General features: G+C 40.9%; 1 protein-coding gene across 1 annotated transcript in view; it reads right to left on the bottom strand.

The window, feature by feature from the left end:
• LOC309558730 (dynein axonemal heavy chain 11-like) overlaps positions 1-20,145 on the bottom strand; it is a gene marked incomplete at both ends in the record, with an annotated part of 1,130,439 nt that overhangs the window by 1,010,928 nt on the left and 99,366 nt on the right. Inside the window, 2 exons of the mRNA XM_082261779.1 lie at positions 2,516-2,640; positions 4,690-4,827. Coding sequence (XP_082117905.1) covers positions 2,516-2,640; positions 4,690-4,827 — 263 coding nt within the window. The remainder of the gene's footprint in view (positions 1-2,515; positions 2,641-4,689; positions 4,828-20,145) is intronic.

Raw genomic sequence — 20,145 nt, 5'->3', positions numbered from 1 at the left:
CTGATGACTCATTCACTGTCAGCAAGCTTCACCACTGACAGCTAAAATGTAAACAAAACAATGCCGGCAATACAAAAATGTAAAAAAAACAGCATGAGGACCTCCCCCACCCATACCAGGCCCTTTGGGTCTGGTGTGGATTTTAAGGGGAACCTCACACCAAAATGTTTTTAAAAAATGGCATGGGGTTCCCCCACATTCCATACCAGAACATTTTTCTGAGCAGGTCAGGAAAGGGGGGGAAAGAGTGAATGCCCCCCTCCTGAGCCATACCAGGCTACATGCCCTCAACATGGGGGGGTGCATTGGGGAGGGGGGGCTCTGTTGATGGGGACAAGGGCATCTTCCCAACAACCCTGAGCTGTGATGGGGATCTGCGGGCAGGGGGCTTATGAGAATGTGATCCCGCCCCCCCCCCCCATGTGAATGAGTATGGGATATGACCGCCGAATGCCTGGTCCACCAATTGACAGTTCTTAAATAGGTAAGGGCAGGGCCAACTGGGGACGTCACCTGGTTGCCCCGCCCCCCTTTTGACGTAACCGACAGTTGCATGCAGAGTCAGGCCGGCAGTGGTGGCAGCAGCGTCGTGATTGATGATGAATCTACATCGGGGACATTGTTTTTTGTTTTTTATTTTTTTTTATAAAGGACTTGTCAAAAACCATTTGTTTTTCTTTATTATAAACCCTTTTTTGGTGAATGAGTATGAGGTAAAATGTATCCCATACTCGTGACATAGGGGGAGGCCAGGATCTGGGGTGCTTCCAGATTTTGATAAGCCCTTTGCCCGCAGACAACAGCAACCACTGCCCAGGCCCCCCCCCCCAAAAAAAATCCCCACCAGACCTTTATCCGAGCACTCAGCCTGTCAGTCCTCCAGAAATATACCAGATCACATGCCCACAGAGCCCCCTGCTTTGGGGTTGGGGGGCTCTGCCTCCCCCACTTCAATGTACCTCTTATTCCCATAGTGATGGGGACAAAGGCTTCTTCCTGACAACCCTGGGCGGTGGTTGTGGGGGTCTGCAGGCAGGGGGCTTATCAGAATCTGGAAGCTGCCTTTAACAAGAGGGCCCCCACATCCCGCTCCCCCTATGTGAATGAGTATGGGGTACATTGCACCCCTACTTAGTCATCAAAAAAGTGTCAAAAATAAAGAAAAACAGCAGATGGTTTTTGAGTCCTTTATTTAAAAAAATAAATAAATAAACAATGTCCCCCAATGTAAATCTATTATTAATCACGATGCTTGCCGCACCGCTAGACCTGAAAAAGAAAAAAAAAGTTCTGCCCACAATGAAGGCTGATCTCCTAATGCCTCCCCCGGGTGACAGTTCTTATATAGGTAAGGGGCAGGGCCACCAGGTGACACCACCGACCCAGTATGCCCAGTTTTGTGACCTCACAAGGGGGTGGGGTCACTCGCTGGGGTCATCGGGTGACTCTGCCCCTTGAGTATTTAAGAAATTTCAGGTGGAGGAGCAAGCATTCAGTGGGAAGCATTCCACGAGGCCAGAGGGTTTTTTTTTTCTTCCACGTCTGGCGGTGGGCGGCATGATTGACGATGGATCTACATTGGGGGACATTGTTTTTTATTTTTTAATAAAGTTATTGTCAAAAATATGTGTACTGTTTTTATTCACTTTTTTGGTGAATGGGTAGCTATGTACCCCATACTCATTCACATGGGGGGAACTGGACTGGATCTGGGGGCTTGTTAAAGGGGGCTTCCAGATTCTAATAAGCCCCCCCCCCCACAGGGACAGCCCAGGGTTGTGGGGAAGAGGCCCTTGTCCCCATCAACATAAGGAAATGGTGCTTTGGGGTGGGGGGAGGCAGAGCCCCATCCCCGCCCTAAAGCAACTTCCCCAATGCTGGTATGGTTGGGGGGAGGTGCTTGCTCGTCCCCCCTTTTCTGGCCTGCCAGGCTTCATGCTCAGAGAAGGGTCTGGTGTAGATTTTGGGTGGGACCCCATGCCGTTTTTTTTGGAATTTTGTATTGCTGGCCTTGTTTTGTTTACATTTCAGCTGTCAGTGGGGAAGCCTGCTGACAGCTGATGGGTCATCGATTGTTAAGGATATGGCAGCCGGCTTCCCGGCCCACTGCTTAACAACCAGCTAGTCTTCACACAGAATTCAAATTGGTTGATCATTTTTCGATCGCTCTGAATTCTAATCATTCCGAAAAATGTGGAATTTGTTAGAAAATTAATAAATAAATGAATTTTAATGAAAACTAAACTAAACTAAACAAATGCTGAAACCAAACTAAAAATATTCAGAAAAAAAATTAAATTAGTAACGTAACGAATCTATCTGAAACTAAACAAATTTTTCTTTTCTGCTCGTGTCTACTGGCAAGATCATTGGGTAAAAATAAAGGAATACAAGCCTGAAAAAAAGAAAATTAGAGCACCTACCACATCCAAGGTTCAGTTTTAGTTCTTGGATTTGGATACATTTTAAGGACCAAAAAGTTAAAAAATGAATTATTATTGCAAATGAAACTTACTCGTGATTTATGTGCTTGAAGAATGACCTCTGTTTCAATAATCTTTCTCTTAATTCGTGGGACCATTTTAAATTTCCAGCAACAATGGGCATGTTTTTATGAAGCATGCTATTTCCACATTTAGCCTACAAAATAAAACACATTTTGTGATTAATATAACACACCAAGCAGAAGTGTTTAGAAGAGTTGTCCACCTTAACCTCCTTCCCTTATGCTGGCCTCTCACCTTCCATAAAGGAAACCAGCCTGGTAGCTTAACCACTTCCATACCAGGCCATTTCTGGCACTCTGCTCCTACATGTAAAAATCATCATTTTTTTGCTAGAAAATTACTCGGAACCCCTAAACATTATATATTTTTTAGTAGAGACCCTAGAGAATAAAATGGCAGTAATTGCAACTTTTTATGTCACATGGTATTTGCACAGACATTTTTCAAACGTGTTTTTTTTTGGAATTTAAAAAAAAAACAAAATACTAAAGTTAGCCCATATAATGTGAAAGATGATGTTATGCCAAGTAAATAGATACCCACTTTAAAATTGCGCACATTCGTGGAATGACGCCAAACTTCGGTACTTATATATTTCTATAGGCAACACTTTAAATATTTTTACAGGTTAACAGTTTAGAGTTACAGTGGAGGTCTTGGGCTAGAATTGTTAATCTCACTCTAACATTCACTTTGATACTTCACATGTATGGATTGAACGCTTTTTACATATGTGGCCGTGACGTACGCATGCTTTTGCTTTTGCGTGCGAGCACGCGAATACGGGGGCACTTTACTTTTTTTTTTTATTGTTTATTTTATTTTTATTTTTACACTTTCCCTTTAATTTTTCATGGCAGTATTGACAACTGCCGGGCCGGCATGACGTCATCACGTTGCGCCCGGCCTCCAAGAATCATAGAGACTGCCGGGGACCATCTGGTCCTCAGCAGTCTCTATAGTGTACTTTCGCAAGCGGCCAATTACTTCTCCGGCACGCCGATTGTACGGGCAAGCCGGTATAAGCACCGGAGGGCGACGGGAGGGGGGGGATGTCCCCTCCCGCTGCCTGTAAGAACAATAAAGTGGCTGAACAGCCACTATGATTGTTTTTATGGTGAGGGGGATTGCCAGCTAAAAATGATATCTGAATGATGCCTGCAGCTACAGGCAGCATTCAGATATCCCCATGTTGGGATTCGAACCCATGACCAGCCACATCCCAGGCGGTAGCCCTGCTTACTAGGCTACCGTCCTCTCTGGACATTCCTCTCTGGACATTCCTCTCTGGACATTCCTCTCTGGACATTCCTTTCTGGACATTCCTTTCCGGACATTCCTTTCTGGACATTCCTTTCTGGACATTCCTCTCTGGACATTCTTCTCTGGACATTCCTCCCTGAAGCCTATTATATCAACCTTATTCTTGCCAAGCCTTGCTCATCACCCTTCATTGCCCACACCTGGTACTTCCCTATATAAGTCCAGCCCCTTGCACTCAAGCATGCTGATTATTGAGCTCCTGAGCCTTGATCAAGCTTCTCCTCACCTGCTGCTCTTGTCTACTACCACAAATCCGCTGCTGACCAGGAATTGACTACCGACTACTCTTCTGCTTTGTCCCTACCTACTGAACTGCTACCTCCGTTGCCGATCCAGATTGTCTGACCACACTTACTGCTGCCCTCTCCGACCTTTGGCTCGTCTGACTTCTCTCTGGTTATCCCTTGTCTGCTCCTCCACCTCCGGACTGAACCTGCACTCTGCCTGGCTGGGTGATCCTGGGGACCGCGACCTAGTGTTAGCTTGCAACGCAGTCTATCCCCACCATCAGGGGCTCTAGTGAAAACCAGCTAGCACTTAGTTTCCACACCTCAGGTGAACCCGTGTCCTCATCAGAGTACTACCTGGTGTCCAATCCGGTATCCAGCACTGCTACCACCGTAGCCAACCCGGATTGTCTGACCACGCCTCTGCCAGATTTCCTGCACCTACTACCAGCCTGCGGTCCTTGCCACTGGGCTCCACTCCTATCTTTGGCCAGCAGTCCTCTGACTCAGGTGAGCCTGTAGGATTGTTACACCCCACTTAAAGCCCTGGATGTCATATGACGTACAGCGGTAAGGAAGTGTTTTTTAAAGCAACACAAGCAGTATATACAGTATCAAATTATGCCACTTACTGCTTCTTTTTGACTGAGATAAATCTTCTTACAAAAGTTAATTTCCATTTCAAACATTGTAAGGAGTTTCATGTAATTTGGGTAAAACAAAGTATTGATCACAGGTCGTTCTAGGAGGGTACCGAAAATCTGCAAACCCTAAATGATAAGAAAAATTAAATTTTTATTGGAATGTGTGAAAAAAGTTAAAACATTCATTTTAAAAAGTAACACATTTTATATACAAAACAAGCTTGTTTTCCCATGTTTATTGCTCAGTTACACTATATTGTCAAAAGTAGTGGGACGTCTGCCTTTATACGCACATGAACTTGAATGGTCTTAGTCGGTAGGGTTCAATATTGAGTTGGCCCACCCTTTGCAGCTATAACAGCTTCAACTCTTCTGAGAAGGCTGTCAACAAGGTTTAGGAATGGTCTATGGGAATGTTTGACCATTCTTCCATAAGCACATTTGTTAGGTCAGGCACTAATGTTGGACGAGACTCACAGTCATCCCAAAGGTGTTCTTTTGGGTTGAGGTCAGTAGTGCAGGCCAGTCAAGTTTCTCAACCCCAAACTCGCTCATCCATGTCTTTATGGACGTTGCTTTGTGCACTGGTCCAAATCATTTGGTGGAGGGGGGATTATGGTGTAGGGTTGTTTTTCATGGGTCAGGCTTGGCGCCCTAGTTCAAGTGAAAGAAACTCTTAAGGCATCAGTATACCAAGACTTTTTGGACAATTTCATGGATCCCCAAACTGTGGGAACAGTTTGGGGATGGCCTCTTCCTGTTCCAACATGACTGCGCACCAGTGCACAAAACATAGACCATAGACCCACTTCTGAACCTTGTGGATAGTCTTCCCAGAAGAGTTGAAGCTGTTATAGCTGCAAAGGGTGGGCCAACTCCATATTGAACCTTACGGATTAAGACTGGGATGCTATTAAAGTTCATGTGCATGTAAAGGCAGGCATCCCAATACTTTTGACAACATAGTGTATTTACATATCAGAGAAATAAATCACTGATCTGTATAATTAGGATACGAAGGATATGGACTAATCTAGTCGCAATGAAAAGCACTTCCATTACAGATATTCCTGCTACTCTATATTAATAAAAAACAATTAGCACAAACAATCAAATCCTAATAAAACAATTGCAAGCTGAATACTGAAGGTACATCACTTAACCAGATCTACAATCAAAATAATAAATATAGTGCAACGCAAAAATTAATCATGTACATAGTGTTAAAAGACTTCCGTAATAGAGCCCAAAAGTCACCAAGATCCAGGTGATCCGTAAGGAAATAGAAGCACAAAACTTCAGGTGGCAGATCTCTTCACCCACAACAAAACACCACACTCACCTCAATCCAATGACCTCTGTGTTACCAGCAGGTCATAAGCGCTAATCTCTTATAAGGGGTCACAGTGTACGAAGGCGGTGGTGGTCTCAACACATTCCAAAACCTTTCTCATCCCAACCAGCTCCTGCCTGGTCAATGAGGATAGCGGGACCTCCTGGACTTCCACTCGTACAAGTATAAACCTTCTTGTATCTCCTGGGCTTCAGGTGCTGTGTGTTTCTCCCTCCTGACGCTTCAACTCAGCCCCAGGCTAGGTCCCTAGAACTCTGTGCTGCATGGTCAGTCCCATAAGTGGGGAGCCAGGCGCTAGTGAAGGGTCCAAGCATGACACCCCTTCATTACCAGAGTAACTGTAACCTTTGCCATGTCACCCATTTCTTGGCTGGTTGGCTGCATTAGTAAGTGACATAAATATGGTAGTCCTTAGCAACAGCAATCTAGCTTTCTCTAGACTAGTGTTTCCCAACTCCGGTCCTCAGGGCACACTAACAGGCCAGATTTTAAGTATTACCTTGGGGAGATGCAGACTAGTATACTGCAATCACTGAGTAGCAAATGATATCACCTGTGATGTATTTCAGTTTTCTTGCAAACCTGGCCTGTTAATGTGCCCTGAGGACCGGAGTTTAAAAACACTGCTCTAGACAGCATTCTGCTCCTTAAACCTCTGTTCTGTATCTTCTCTAACTTCAGTCCAATTTGCTGTAAGCCCTGTTTTTTTATACACCATGCATGCACCCGTTTAGAGACTTCGGACAAGACATTTTAGAAGAACATTTTACATGAACAAATAAAAATCCTTTACAAAGGTATTTGCAAATAAGTTCTCAGACATCTTCCATGCACTTTCCTATACAGTGCTCTCTAGTGCCCCATAAAGTAACTGTACCTTAGGCATATGGCAAAGTTCATTAAAGTTTAGAAATAAGTGAATGTGGCGTGTACTTAAATATACCTATAAACTAGTGCCTTACCAATGTTTCGATAAATTAAACCATAATTTCATATACTGTATATACAATACCGCATTGTGATACCATTAATCCGATGCTGTAAATAAAATTCAAATCTAAATACAAATCGTGACACTGAACTATAACGAATAATAATCATGAATAGTCCTGTATATTCAATACTTGCAATATAATTCCATATAGTGCTGTTTATATGTGTTCATAACCATAATATTCAAAAGTTCTCAACAAAAAGTGCCCAATATAGGCTGGCTCCATGAAAACTTTATACTTCCACCACACCATGCTCCACCCTTGTGTTAAAAGTGGCTGAGAGTCCATAATTTGGTAGTAATCCACAAAAGGCAGTGAGGTCCATGACTGGCAACTATAATTCCATGATGGTCTGCAGGCTCCAGACCCTCTGGAAACACTGACTAGACTCCAATCACCCCCCCCCCCCCCTCCAAACCTCCCTCCAAAGGGGTGATCCACTCCGGCAGAGTAACAGCTACATTTTGGCAGTCTTTCCCTGAGCAATTACCCAGGGAAGTTAGTGAGCCCTATTCATATGGTATGACCTGCAGGGGGCGATAACCCTCTGCGAAAGAGCAGGAAAACCTGGCCAGCAGCATTAACCCTTCCTTCTAAGACACCACAAACTCAACAGCTCAACCTGAGGATACAGTGCAACATAGGACATTGTAACAATTTGCTCCTGGCTGAGCTAATTATTTAAGGGCATAAACACAGCAAGAGAAAACCAGCTAACTCTAGAACCTCTCTTGGAAGCACCTGGTTACACACCCACCTGACAATTAAAGGGGCCGGTCCCCATTACCAGCATAGGCAACTGCTAGTGGTATTACCAGTTGCAGCAGGAATGCAGCATTTCTAGAATGAGCCAGGAATAGGGGCTTATCTGTGGTACAAAGTTGCAGAAATTGGGGCTGATCTGAGGTCCAAAGGTGCAGAGATTGGGCTAATCTGAGGTCTCAGGTACACTATTGTTTACTGGCATGCTGGCTGTCTAATGCTAGTAAATTGAGACCTAATGTGGAAAAAGTTGTTGACCCCTGATACAGATTGTCTTTTTTTTTTTTTTTTACACTCTCTGCAATCATTTTAAAATACATAGATGAACCTATGCTAATACCCTCTAAAGTTGTTAAAGGAGGATTCATTTCCAGACCAATGCCACTCAAAATATTTATTTCCATGTGCAGAGTGTGAAATGGGCTCTGCCAAGCAGGCTGTATCTGCCAAGGAGTGGGAGCTTCTCCTGAACAAATACACTCAGTGCTTTTCAATGAAACATGAAACCAAGCACTTCACTCAGATGCGTGTCAGCTTTCATCAGGACTCAATACAAGCGGCTTGACTCTTGTGTAGATAAGGTTTCAAGCACTTTTCAGAGAGCCTCTTTATCCCATAAAAATGAAGACACATTATGGGTGTTATTAAACTATTGTGCTGCCGTAATATGCTGATAACGTGCAGTCAATGAGCAGCCAAGCTATTTCATAACGCTTTCTCTGATTGCGTTTCCTTTGTAACGGGATGAGATGCTGCAGATTGTTGAAGCCTTTAAATGCGGATACAGCAGGTCGCTGATCTTGCAGCACTCCGCACTAAACTGCTTTGTAACAATCTCTTTGTCAGCTTGTGACCATAAAAAGAACAACAAAACAGTCCAACAATGTTTGCTCTATTGCTCTGGGTTTAGGCATACATTAATAAAAATAAAGATAATAAAATGCTCACCATTTTACACCTAACAATAAAATTACATTTTATACATTTACCCTAGGGATATTAAAAAATCTGCAATCCTGATCCAGTAAATAGTTTATTATTCAATAATGACTGGGCAAGTCACAAAGGAATGCTAAATATGAATTCACTAAGGGGCATATTTGTAAAGCAGTGCATGTGATATTCATCAAACATTCACAGGTGGTTAATCCTTCCCATCTACCTTTGCAGTGAGCACCACCGCGCTGCAAGGATTAACTGTTTATTAGGCTTCTCCTCTTCCTTCTGTGGGCTGAATCTCTGCATCATGTACAAAGCAGGGCTATTAACCCAGTATTTTATGTGGTGGGGGCAACCATGTGACCATGGCCAGGAGTAAATTACAGCAAAGGCTGTGGCAGATTGGTCACACGGATTGAGGGAGCCCCTGGAGCAAGGAGTCAGGTAAGTAATACAGCCTCTTCTGCAACCCTCCAAACCTAACGAGTATATAAACACTTGCCGACCGCCCTATAGCAGTTTTACTGCTTCAGGGCAGCCTCGCTACGCAGGATCAAGTATATATATATATATATATATATATATATGTGTGTGTGATCCTGCACTTCTGGGTATTGGGAGAGAGTGCGCACTGCTGGTGGCTCGCTGCCACCGTGATTCTACACAGCGGGAGCTGATCAGCTGGTGCCACAGGCCCAATGTCTGCCACTACCAGCTGATCGTTCAGAACACAGGCAGAACAGCGATCTGCCTATGTAAACAAGATTTTTTTTAAAGCAGGAAGATGGATCAATGCCTTCCCCTAGTAAAAGCACCTCCCACACTGTTAGAAAACACTGGCTAGGCCCACAGTTAACCCTTCGATGCTTAACCCTTTCCCAGCCAGTATCATTAGTATAGTTACAGTGCATATTTTTAGCACTGATCACTGTATAAGTGTCACTGGTCCCCAAAAAGTGTGTGTCAGTTAGTGTCCTGACTGTCCACCACAGTATCGCAGTCCCGCTATAATTCGCTGATCACTGCCATTGATAGTAAAAAAAAAAAAAATGTAAAAATCTATAAAATATCCCATAGTTTGAGGATGCTATAACTTTTGTGCAAACCAACTAATATATGCTTATATACAATTTTTAATATATAATAATATATGTAATTTTTTACCAAAAAAAATTTTTTTGGGGATATGTTTTATAGCAGAAAGTAAACAATATTGTTTTTTTGTTTTTTGTTTTTTTTTATAAATTGTCTGTCTTTTTTTGTTTATAGCGCAAAAAAATAAAAAATGCAGAGGTTATCAAATACTACCAAAAGAAAGCGTTATTTGTTGGAAAAAAGGACATAAATTTCATTTGGGTATAGCGTCGCATGACCGCGCAATTGTCAGTTAAAGTAACACAGTGCCGTATTGCAAAAATGGCCTAGTCATGAAGGGGGGTAAATCTTCTGGAGGTCAAGTCGTTAAAACTTGCAGTGTGATGGGGGCTCCTCTGCAGGGGTATTTTCTTTTTTGTGCCCAGAGTTGGGCTTTAAAACACATGCGACAGGAAGATTCACTTGTGCTGAATATTCTGGTGAATCCCACATTCACAGCTTTATAAATATGCCCCAATAATGTGGTAAATGCCAATGAATCTGTTATCTGTAGTAGTATTGCTGATGTTTTTTGTAGGATAGGTGCACATAGCAGGAAATATTATCTTGCACAAGGATGTTAGCCTCACAAAGCCTTTTGATTTAAATCTGTCACAAACATGGGTGACTCAATATAGGCATATATTAATGGCAATAACTTTTTCATAATTTATTTTTTATAATTGTATTTTAATGAGTTTTACAAAAATAGAAGGCACAAAGAACCAATACAGGCAACAAAATAAACGAATTAACCATGGACAGACTAAAAAACAAGCTGCACTCCACCATCTCCAGCACTGCCATCAGAATAAACAGTAGGGTTAAAGGCTATACATAGTAGGGATAGACCAATATGTTTTTTTTCAGGGCCGATACCGATATTTTCGTCACAACGTATCGGTATCGGCCGATAAGGGCCGATATTTTGTACATTTAAAGTTTTTAAAAATAAAGACAATTTTTTACACAAATCTGGTACTGAACATGTTAATTTCTGTTTAATGCTTAATGGCTGGCTTGCTGGCACCCTGTGGTGAGTGGGTGGCTGGCTGGCACCCTGTGGTGGGGGGTTGGCTATCCAGCACCCTGTGGTGGGTGGCTGGCTTGCTGGAACCCTATGGTGGGTGGGTGGCTGGCACCCTGTGGTGGGTGGCTGGCTGGCACCCTGTGGTGGATTTGTGGCTGGCACAGGGGCTGTGGGTGGCTGGCTGGTACATGGCCTGTGAGTGGCTGGCTGCCGGGTACAGTGCCTGTGGCTGGCAGGTAGAGGGCCTGTGGGTGGCTGGCTGGCTCGCTGGTACAGGGCCTGTGGGTGGCTGACTGGCTGGCTCGCTGGTACAGTGCCTGTGGCTGGCTGGTACTGGGCCTGTGGATGTGGGTGGCTGGCTGGCACCGGGCTGCTGTGGGTGGGTGTATGGCTGTGATACACTCCCACAAGACTAGTCCCGACTCCAGACGAGGCTGTCTAAGGCGAGGGAGGTAGCCTAAGAAGGCAGAATGATATCACAAAAATATTGGCAATATCGGCCAGTTCCGGGGCCAATACCGATATATCAGGAAAAGTGCATATCGGCCGCCGATATATCGGCCTTGCCAATAAACGGTCTATCCCTAATACATAATACTGTATATCCAGACATTACATACATACAAACATACATTTCAAAAGGTAGTCTAGAGGACTAGTCACCAAGCCTAACAACAGCAGAGGACAAGGCCCTTAAGGGTCATGGAACAAAGTCATGGTGGAATTGAGTCTAAAATACAAGGGCATAGTAATGTAAAAGGGACTTGGGTTTAGAGCATTATTTAAGCTCACAATTATAAAGAAAAAAAAGAGTTTAAGTCAGAACCGCAGTATCAGACTTCTCTAGCCATGGGGATCACACTTTCTCAAATTTAGAGGGACATCCTCAGTTATTATAAGTGGCCTTGTACAGGGGCAGCACTGTGTTTACAAATGATGACCTCCACTTATTAATGGTCATGGTGCAGGGGACTTCCAATGAAGAGCAATGGCCTTACTAGAATAATGGAGCAAGATACCAAGCAAGGTTTTGATTGCTTTCCCAACGGCCAAGGAAACTAAAAGGCTCAACAGACGGGGCAAATCTCCCAGGACATCCAAACAGCCATTATTGCATGGATGGATTGTAAAAACTGCACCCAGTAGTCATGAATTGCTGGACACGTCCAGAAGTTATGAAGAGAATCTGCATCTAGTTCAAGCACCTCCAACATTCACTAGACTAGGTAGCTGAGAACAGCTGTGCTTTCATTGTTACTTAGGTTATTTCTGGAGTATCCTGTACAGGCAGTAAGAATCCAAACAGCACCAAGCTGGTTTCAAACTAACCATACCTAACTTTATCGCATCCCCAGTATCAGACACAACCTAACCATCTCAACCAGCATTAATATCTTTAGGTTGCTTGTGCAAAATGAAGAAACATAAAACACAAAAAATAATGACTGACACACTATACAGTCACAATCCCATTCTAACAGGGAAAATTTAAAAGAAGTGTGATTTTGCGAGAGTTTTGTGAAAGCAACTGTCTCTTCTATAAAGAATGGTCATGGGTCATGCCAGTAGCCTAATTGCTAGTGGTTAGTTCAGCGAGGAAGATTACGCTACTATGTTATGAGTCAGCTAGGCTGCTTTTGGTATAGCCTGCCTCCTAAAAGGACAGAGGCAATGATGCTGATTTATTGTCCAGCCAGCAGACCTGTCCTGGAGAGGTGACATAAAAAGCTGCACTGTTGTACAAGTAAAAAGTACGCCTGGCTGTACAGAGTGGCAGGGGTGTCTAAGAAATGAGACCCACTGAGCAAAGTTACAAATGCTTCTCCAGGAAAATTAGTTTATGCTTATGTATTTCAACATATTTAGCTTTTTGCCAGCAGTTCCACTTCAAATATTCAGCACAATCTGCTAACTTAATACTACGCAAAGACAGGCAGCATTCAAGCATTCATCAACTGTTCAGATCATCCACAGGAATCAACCACCGTGGATCGCTCTGCAGTGCACCAAACCAGCACAAGTGTTCACAATCCGAAGATACAAAGTTTTTGGGACATTCAGTGTAAACAGCAGCCTCACAGACAAACCTAGCCTCCAGCTCCACGTTGGTTCCAAGGACCACTTAGAATTCCCCCTGAGGAAGACACGTGACCCTGTGTTCGATACACGTAGGGGAGGGGCCAGGATGGTGATGACACCTAGGAACCAAGGTTGAGCTGGAGGATAGGTTTGTCTGTGAGGCTGCTGTTTACACTGATTAGTCCCAAAAATTATGTATCTTCGGATTGTGAACGCTTGTGTTGGTTTGGTGCGCTGCAAGCACCTGTAAAGAGTGAGTACCCTATACATTTTTTTAATAAATGCAAATTGTAAAAGGGTATAAGCACTATTGGCTTTTTTATCTTTCATTCATTACATCGGGATACTGCCATCCATAATGAGAGAAGCCTAGAAGGAGGTTGGAGAAGATGGATATAGCCAATAGTGGGCTAAAAAGCTGGCTTGGATCACGCTTAATTGCGGTGATCACATTTCCCCAAGTGAGAATATTCCTGCTGCGGGGAGAACATCAAGGTGGCACACTATTGTTTTTTTGCACTAAGAAGGAATTGCATGGCAGATCAAGCACTGTGTGTTTTTCTTGATTTTTTTTATTTTTTTTATTTTTTTGTTTTATATTTATTTGCAAGCAATCATTTACAAACCCGATTCCAAAAAAGTTGGGACGCTGTACAAATTGTGAATAAAAACAGAATGCAATAATGTGGAAGTTTCACATTTTAATATTTTATTCAGAATACAACATAGATGACATATCAAATGTTTAAATTGAGAAAATGTATCATTTTAAGGGAAAAATAAGGTAATTTTAAATTTCATGGCATCAACACATCTCAAAAAAGTTGGGACAAGGCCATGTTTACCACTGTGTGGCATCCCCTCTTCTTTTTATAACAGTCTGCAAATGTCTGGGCACTGAGGAGACAAGTTGCTCAAGTTTTGGAATAGGAATGTTGTCCCATTTTTGTCTAATACAGGCTTCTAGTTGCTCAACTGTCTTAGGTCTTCTTTGTTGCATCTTCCTCTTTATGATGCGCCAATTGTTTTCTATGGATGAAAGATCTGGACTGCAGGTTGGCCATTTCAGTACCTGGATCCTTCCTCTATGCAGCCATGATGTTGTAACTGATGCAGTATGTGGTCTGGCATTGTCATGTTGGAAAATGCAAGGTCTTCCCTGAAAGAGACGACGTCTGGATGGGAGCATATGATGTTCTAGAACTTGGATATACCTTTCAGCATTGATGGTGCCTTTCCAGATGTGTAAGCTACCCATGCCACACGCACTCATGCAACCCCATACCATCAGAGATGCAGGCTTCTGAACTGAGCGCTGAGAACAACTTGGGTTGTCCTTGTCCTCTTTAGTCCAGATGACATGGCGTTCCAGTTTAACCAAAAAGAACTTCAAATTTTGATTCGTCTGACCACAGAACAGTTTTCCACTTTGCCACAGTCCATTTTAAATGAGCCTTGGCCCAGAGAAAACGGCTGCGCTTCTGGATCATGTTTAGATATGGCTTCTTTTTTGGCCTATCGAGTTTTAGATGGCAACGGCGAATGGCACGGTGGATTGTGTTCACCGACAATGTTTTCTTGAAGTATTCCTGAGCCCATGTTGTGATTTCCATTACAGTAGCATTCCTGTATGTGATGCAGTGCTGTCTAAGGGCCCAAAGATAACGGGCATCCAGTATGGTTTTCCGGCCTTGACCCTTACGCACAGAGATTGTTCCAGATTCTCTGAATCTTTGGATGATATTATGCACTGTAGATTCAATGTGCAATTTTTCTCTGAGAAACTCCTTTCTGATATTGCTCCACTATTTTTTGCCGCAGCATTGGGGGAATTGTTGATCCACTGCCCGTCTTGGCTTCTGAGAGACACTGCCACTCTGAGAGGCGCTTTTTATACCCAATCATGTTGCCAATTGACCTAATAAGTTGCAAATTGGTCCTCCAGCTGTTCCTTATATGTACATTTAACTTTTCCGGCCTCCTATTGCTACCTGTCCTAACTTTTTTGGAATGTGTAGCTCTCATGAAATCCAAAATGAGCCAAGATTTGGCATGACATTTCAAAATGTCTCACTTTCAACATTTGATATGTTATCTATATTATATTGTGAATAAAATATAAGTTTATGAGATTTATAAATTAGCCCATTCCTTTTTTTACTCACAATTTGTCACAACTTTTTTGGATTTGGGTTTGTACATGGACTCTTTCGTTGTTATGTGGTGATTGCACATCTATGTTGGACAACATTTCACTATATGTTGGACAATATTTCACTATATGTATGCACTTTTTAATATTATTTTTATATTCTTATATTCTGATTATACAGTCATTTAGTATTCACATAGCGCAGCATTTATTGTGTATTGAACTTTAAAAACTATAAGCTTCCTAAATGTATACACCAATGGCAAATATGGTTAACACACCCTATAGCAGGTAACTATTTAAGAGAGCTTATTAGAAAATAATGTTTTGTAAGATTTTTCCTACTAATAATCTTCCTCAAATGTTAAGAAATATTGATAAACACAATGTTTTGCTTCACATTTTGGTTATCTTTGTTATGGTTAACATATTTTTTCACAACTCCTGTACCAGTCTGAGCACATGTGGGGTAACAGGATATTTTATAAAATATGTCTTTTTTATGTTTTTCTTGACTGTAAACATAGTAATTTGAAGTAAACTGAATGCACACTGCCTGCTATCTTTAACCTAGCTCTAAGTCAGAACTTCTTGCATCCCACAGAGCAAAGCAGCTCCCTCTCCATTGTCTGCTGAGGTGGTCATCTTATGTATGGTAGGGGCAGGCCAGAACTCCAGCTTGGTAACTGCTCTATAGCATTGAACACCTCTCTAATCAAAAGAAGTAGCAGGTTAAAGTCCCTTCAGAAATTGTCACTTCCAGGAGTGTCACTCTTTGCTTCTCTCAGTGTTTCCTCCTGCTGGCCCCTGCACCCTTACGTTGTAGAGGATCCCCTGAGCACACTGGGAAATAAAGATGATCAACACTCCCAAAAGTATCAGTTTCATAAAATTGAACAAAAAAATGTATGGGCAGTAAGGCTTTTTAGGCCATAATATGTATTTTTGGCAATAAAGGACTCTTACTTGCCAGTTCACAACAATGCACACTGAGCTGCACATGCACATACAATTTTGGCAAATGCATTGATTGGCATTCTGCTTTGGCCAAAGATCCTGACTCCAGAGAAAGGCAGAGTGAAGATATCAGCACTAGCTTGGGAGTTCACAAACGCTGCATTGCTGGAGTGGTATAGGTAAGTACGGTTTTACCATTATGAAACATAAGTCAGTTACTTCTGTTGAGTGGCAATCAACAGCATGGGCAGCAGGAGAGGCAAGCAAGTATTACCTAGTTTCTTTACAGGTAACAGGTTTACTTTAATTTGGATGTTAGCGAAACAGGAAACAATCATGTAAGGCGTTTACTTTCTTTTCAATAGATTTTATTTTTCCAGATAAGAAATACAAAAGTACAGGTAAATAACCAGGGTACATAATGTAACCCAGTAGATGAACATGGGTAGGGTTGCAACATAAAAATGATCATATAAAATGATGAATTAGAGTATATTCAGAGTGGCTCAAAGATGGGATAACTCCCAGACAGACCCTTGCATGAAGTTCTTGCAACTAAAAGTCTGCATTAAGGAACAGAAGAACCACAAGACGAGAAGGTTAAGGAATTAAGAGAGGGTTATCCACTGAAAAAACACAGAAACTCAATAGTATCCAGCATTCAGCCAGAGATTTCATTTCCAATTAAGGTTAGGTTTTAGAGTGTTATTTTTTAAGGCTAAGGTTAAGGGGTGTATTTATAAAAATGTGGATAGCGGTTTGTCCTTTAATATCGCAGGTAAATTAGTTCTGCGCGAAGGTAAAATCAAATTTTCGTAAGTTCAATTCTCTGCAGACTGAAAATATGAATGGGGAAAATACTGCATTATGGCTACTAGATGGTGCTGACTATTATAGAAAATAGGTATGTTTCTTAGCTGGATCTAGTGGCCAAAACAGTGTTGCAACATATAAAAATATTAATATATAAGCAAAATAACGTCCAAAAATCTTATGAGCTCTTATAAAAGAAGACAGATCCAAGCAAAATCAATGTGTCTGCACCTTATGTGAAGTGAAATCCAAAGCCAATCTTCCACAGTCACCACAAACAATTACTCTCGTTATTAAATACTTAGTTCCCTTAACACATGGAGGTCTACTGCACTTTTCCCACATACGTGGGTATGAAGGTAGCCAGCTTCTGACTGGTCTCCTTCAAATCTCTCTCCTCAAACCGTCCAGTATGCGCCATATACCAAATAATTACAGGAAAAGCACATATAGGTGTACGTTTAATAAACTGAGACGTTTTCTCTCAGTTCACTTCTCTGCAGTTCTCAGAGAAAAATTATCTCCTCTGGCTCCCAGTTTAGAAAGCAGAGAACTTCACTTCTCACAGGGTGATCAGAGGAGAAGTTTTTCCTCTGAAAACGGCCGAGATCCGTGTATAACTGGGTGGACTGCCTGTAACCTCACGAGATATTGTGAGATTACAGTGCCGCTAAATTTAAAAAGTGAAAACAAAGTTTAAAAGAACTCGTAATGACATGTTCTGACACATGAAAACATATCTATACACACACACATGCACAGTATATATACATATATACAGTATATATATATACAGTATATATATATACATATATACATACAGTATATATACATACAATATCTATACACACACACATGCACAGTATATATACAGTATATATACATACAATATATATACATACACACACACACACACACACACATATATACACACAAATACATATACAGTATATATACATATATACATACAATATATATATATATATATATATATACATACAGTATATATATATATATATATACATACATACACACACACACATATATATACATATACACACACACACACATATAATACACACACACACATATATATATATATATATATATATATATATATATATATATATATATATATATATACATATACACCAGTACATACAGTATATATATATACACCAATACATACAGTATATATATATACACCAATACATACAGTATATATATATATATATATATATATATATATATATATATATATATATATATACACACAATAGATATACACACACCAGTGTATATATATATATATATACAAACCATATTTTTATTATTAATTTTGAACCAACCCACTGGTGCTGATGAAACTGTCCGCTTGTAACAGAACAGTCATGTACAGTGATGGGAATAGAAGAACATGTTCTCTGCTCTTCATCTCAGCTACTTAAACCGGTACACACCATAGATCAGTCGTGATCCTGAGGATCACGGCATTTCTCTGTTTATTAAAAGTACACCATAGTGTGATACTGTTTAAAAAAAAAAAAAAAAAAAAACAACATATTTATTTACCAGCAAATTTACTCACAAAGCAGCAGTGATAAATGCATATATCAAGATTCACTGTACAGCGCAAATGTGTGGTGTTTCATGACATCAGACTACATTCTAACGCTTTTCATTAAAAATAATGTCTTCAGTGAAACCAGGAAGCACCTCAGAGAATGTGGCCTGAGAACTTTTAATTTTGCCCCATTTGCCCATAACAAATTTACATGCAGTTTTGATGGATGAACAGATATGCAAATTTTTTATGAATACACTGCTAAGGCCTTGTTAACTTGCATGCGGAGGCCTGTTTACCATGAACAGGCCATTTATATATGGATCCCTAGCTGGCAGGTGCTGCGTGCAGGCAGCCCATTTATGTCTATGAGATTGTAGCAACTGCAAGAACACAGTAGTTCATCCTAATGTGACAGGCATGTGGGTGCGGGTGAGCGGCCCTGAATACAGACAGTAAGAACAGAGAGAAACTCCTGTTTTTAATTTTTTTTTTTTTTTTTTTTTTAGCGCTTTTCACATAATGACAATTTAAACTGTAAATACTTAGACATATAAGTAATTTAAAAAAAAAAAAAAGAAAAGATAAGATGAATGTATTTTCAAATGTAATTAGCTAAGATTTTCTAAAATTAAATTTTAAGGTTTGAATTAGACTTTTTTTTTAAACTTCTTTTCTAATAGGCAAAGGACTTACATATAAAATCACAATGCCGATGTCAACAGAAAACCTCTCAATTTGTTTTGCATTAACAGTCACTAGATGTCACTAGTCTGATGATGAATATGATTAAAGTCACATACACTCATTATCATGACTGACACTACCTGATAGAATGTCATTTAACATTTTCCTAACATGAAGAAACACACTGGTGCCACTTTTACCATTCTGTAACATGTAAGATGAATCACAGCCAGTAGGCTGAAAGCAGCACATCTGATGGTTTCAGGAACACAGTATTTCAGTTATTCAGTCTACACTGACAAAGAAATCTACACTCTACAATATGCAAATATGTACATACAAATTATGGGGCCGATTTAATAAAGGAATATATTTTATCTATGTTTATCTGCAAAATGTATTCAATCGGTAACAGCAACAAGGTGTGTCAGTTGTGCTAAATCATCCACAGCAGCCAGATTCCAAACAGCGACTTACATGGGAAGTGGATGGAGCTGCTACATGAATCTATGTTCTGCTGCACTTTCTGTCTCTGCTTCAAATAATATCAATCACATTCATCTTTCAAGGGAGGTATAAATCTGATTGGGTAGTGGTAAAAAAAACTCTATTGAACTTAGCACTGACATTTTAATAAATCAAGCTTTCCTCTATAGAATCAAGCAATGAGTCTGGAGTGGGTGTGTTTGTGAATACCTCTCCCGCACTACAAATATTTAAGAAAAAGGGATTCCCAGAATCACCGGACTGCTAACTGCACTGATGCCACTTAGGTATCCCTGGGTGAAGTACTGAGCAATACACTCTGCTTTCAATTCTGAATGTAGTGAATCTTTAAACAACCTTTTAAACCTTTGAAGTTGCATTCAGGAAAGATATAAAATAACGATTAATATTAACTTAATCTGCTTTGATACCTGGACTAAATATATGTCAAATTTAAAATATCAAAGGCACTACAATAACATTGGGTCAAAC

This window comes from Pelophylax lessonae (genome assembly GCF_965119305.1).
Source record: "Pelophylax lessonae genome assembly, chromosome: 6".
In the NCBI taxonomy this organism is placed as follows: domain Eukaryota; kingdom Metazoa; phylum Chordata; class Amphibia; order Anura; family Ranidae; genus Pelophylax; species Pelophylax lessonae.
The sequence above is the reverse complement of the archived record's forward strand: the minus strand, read 5'-3'. Positions and strand labels throughout refer to the sequence as shown.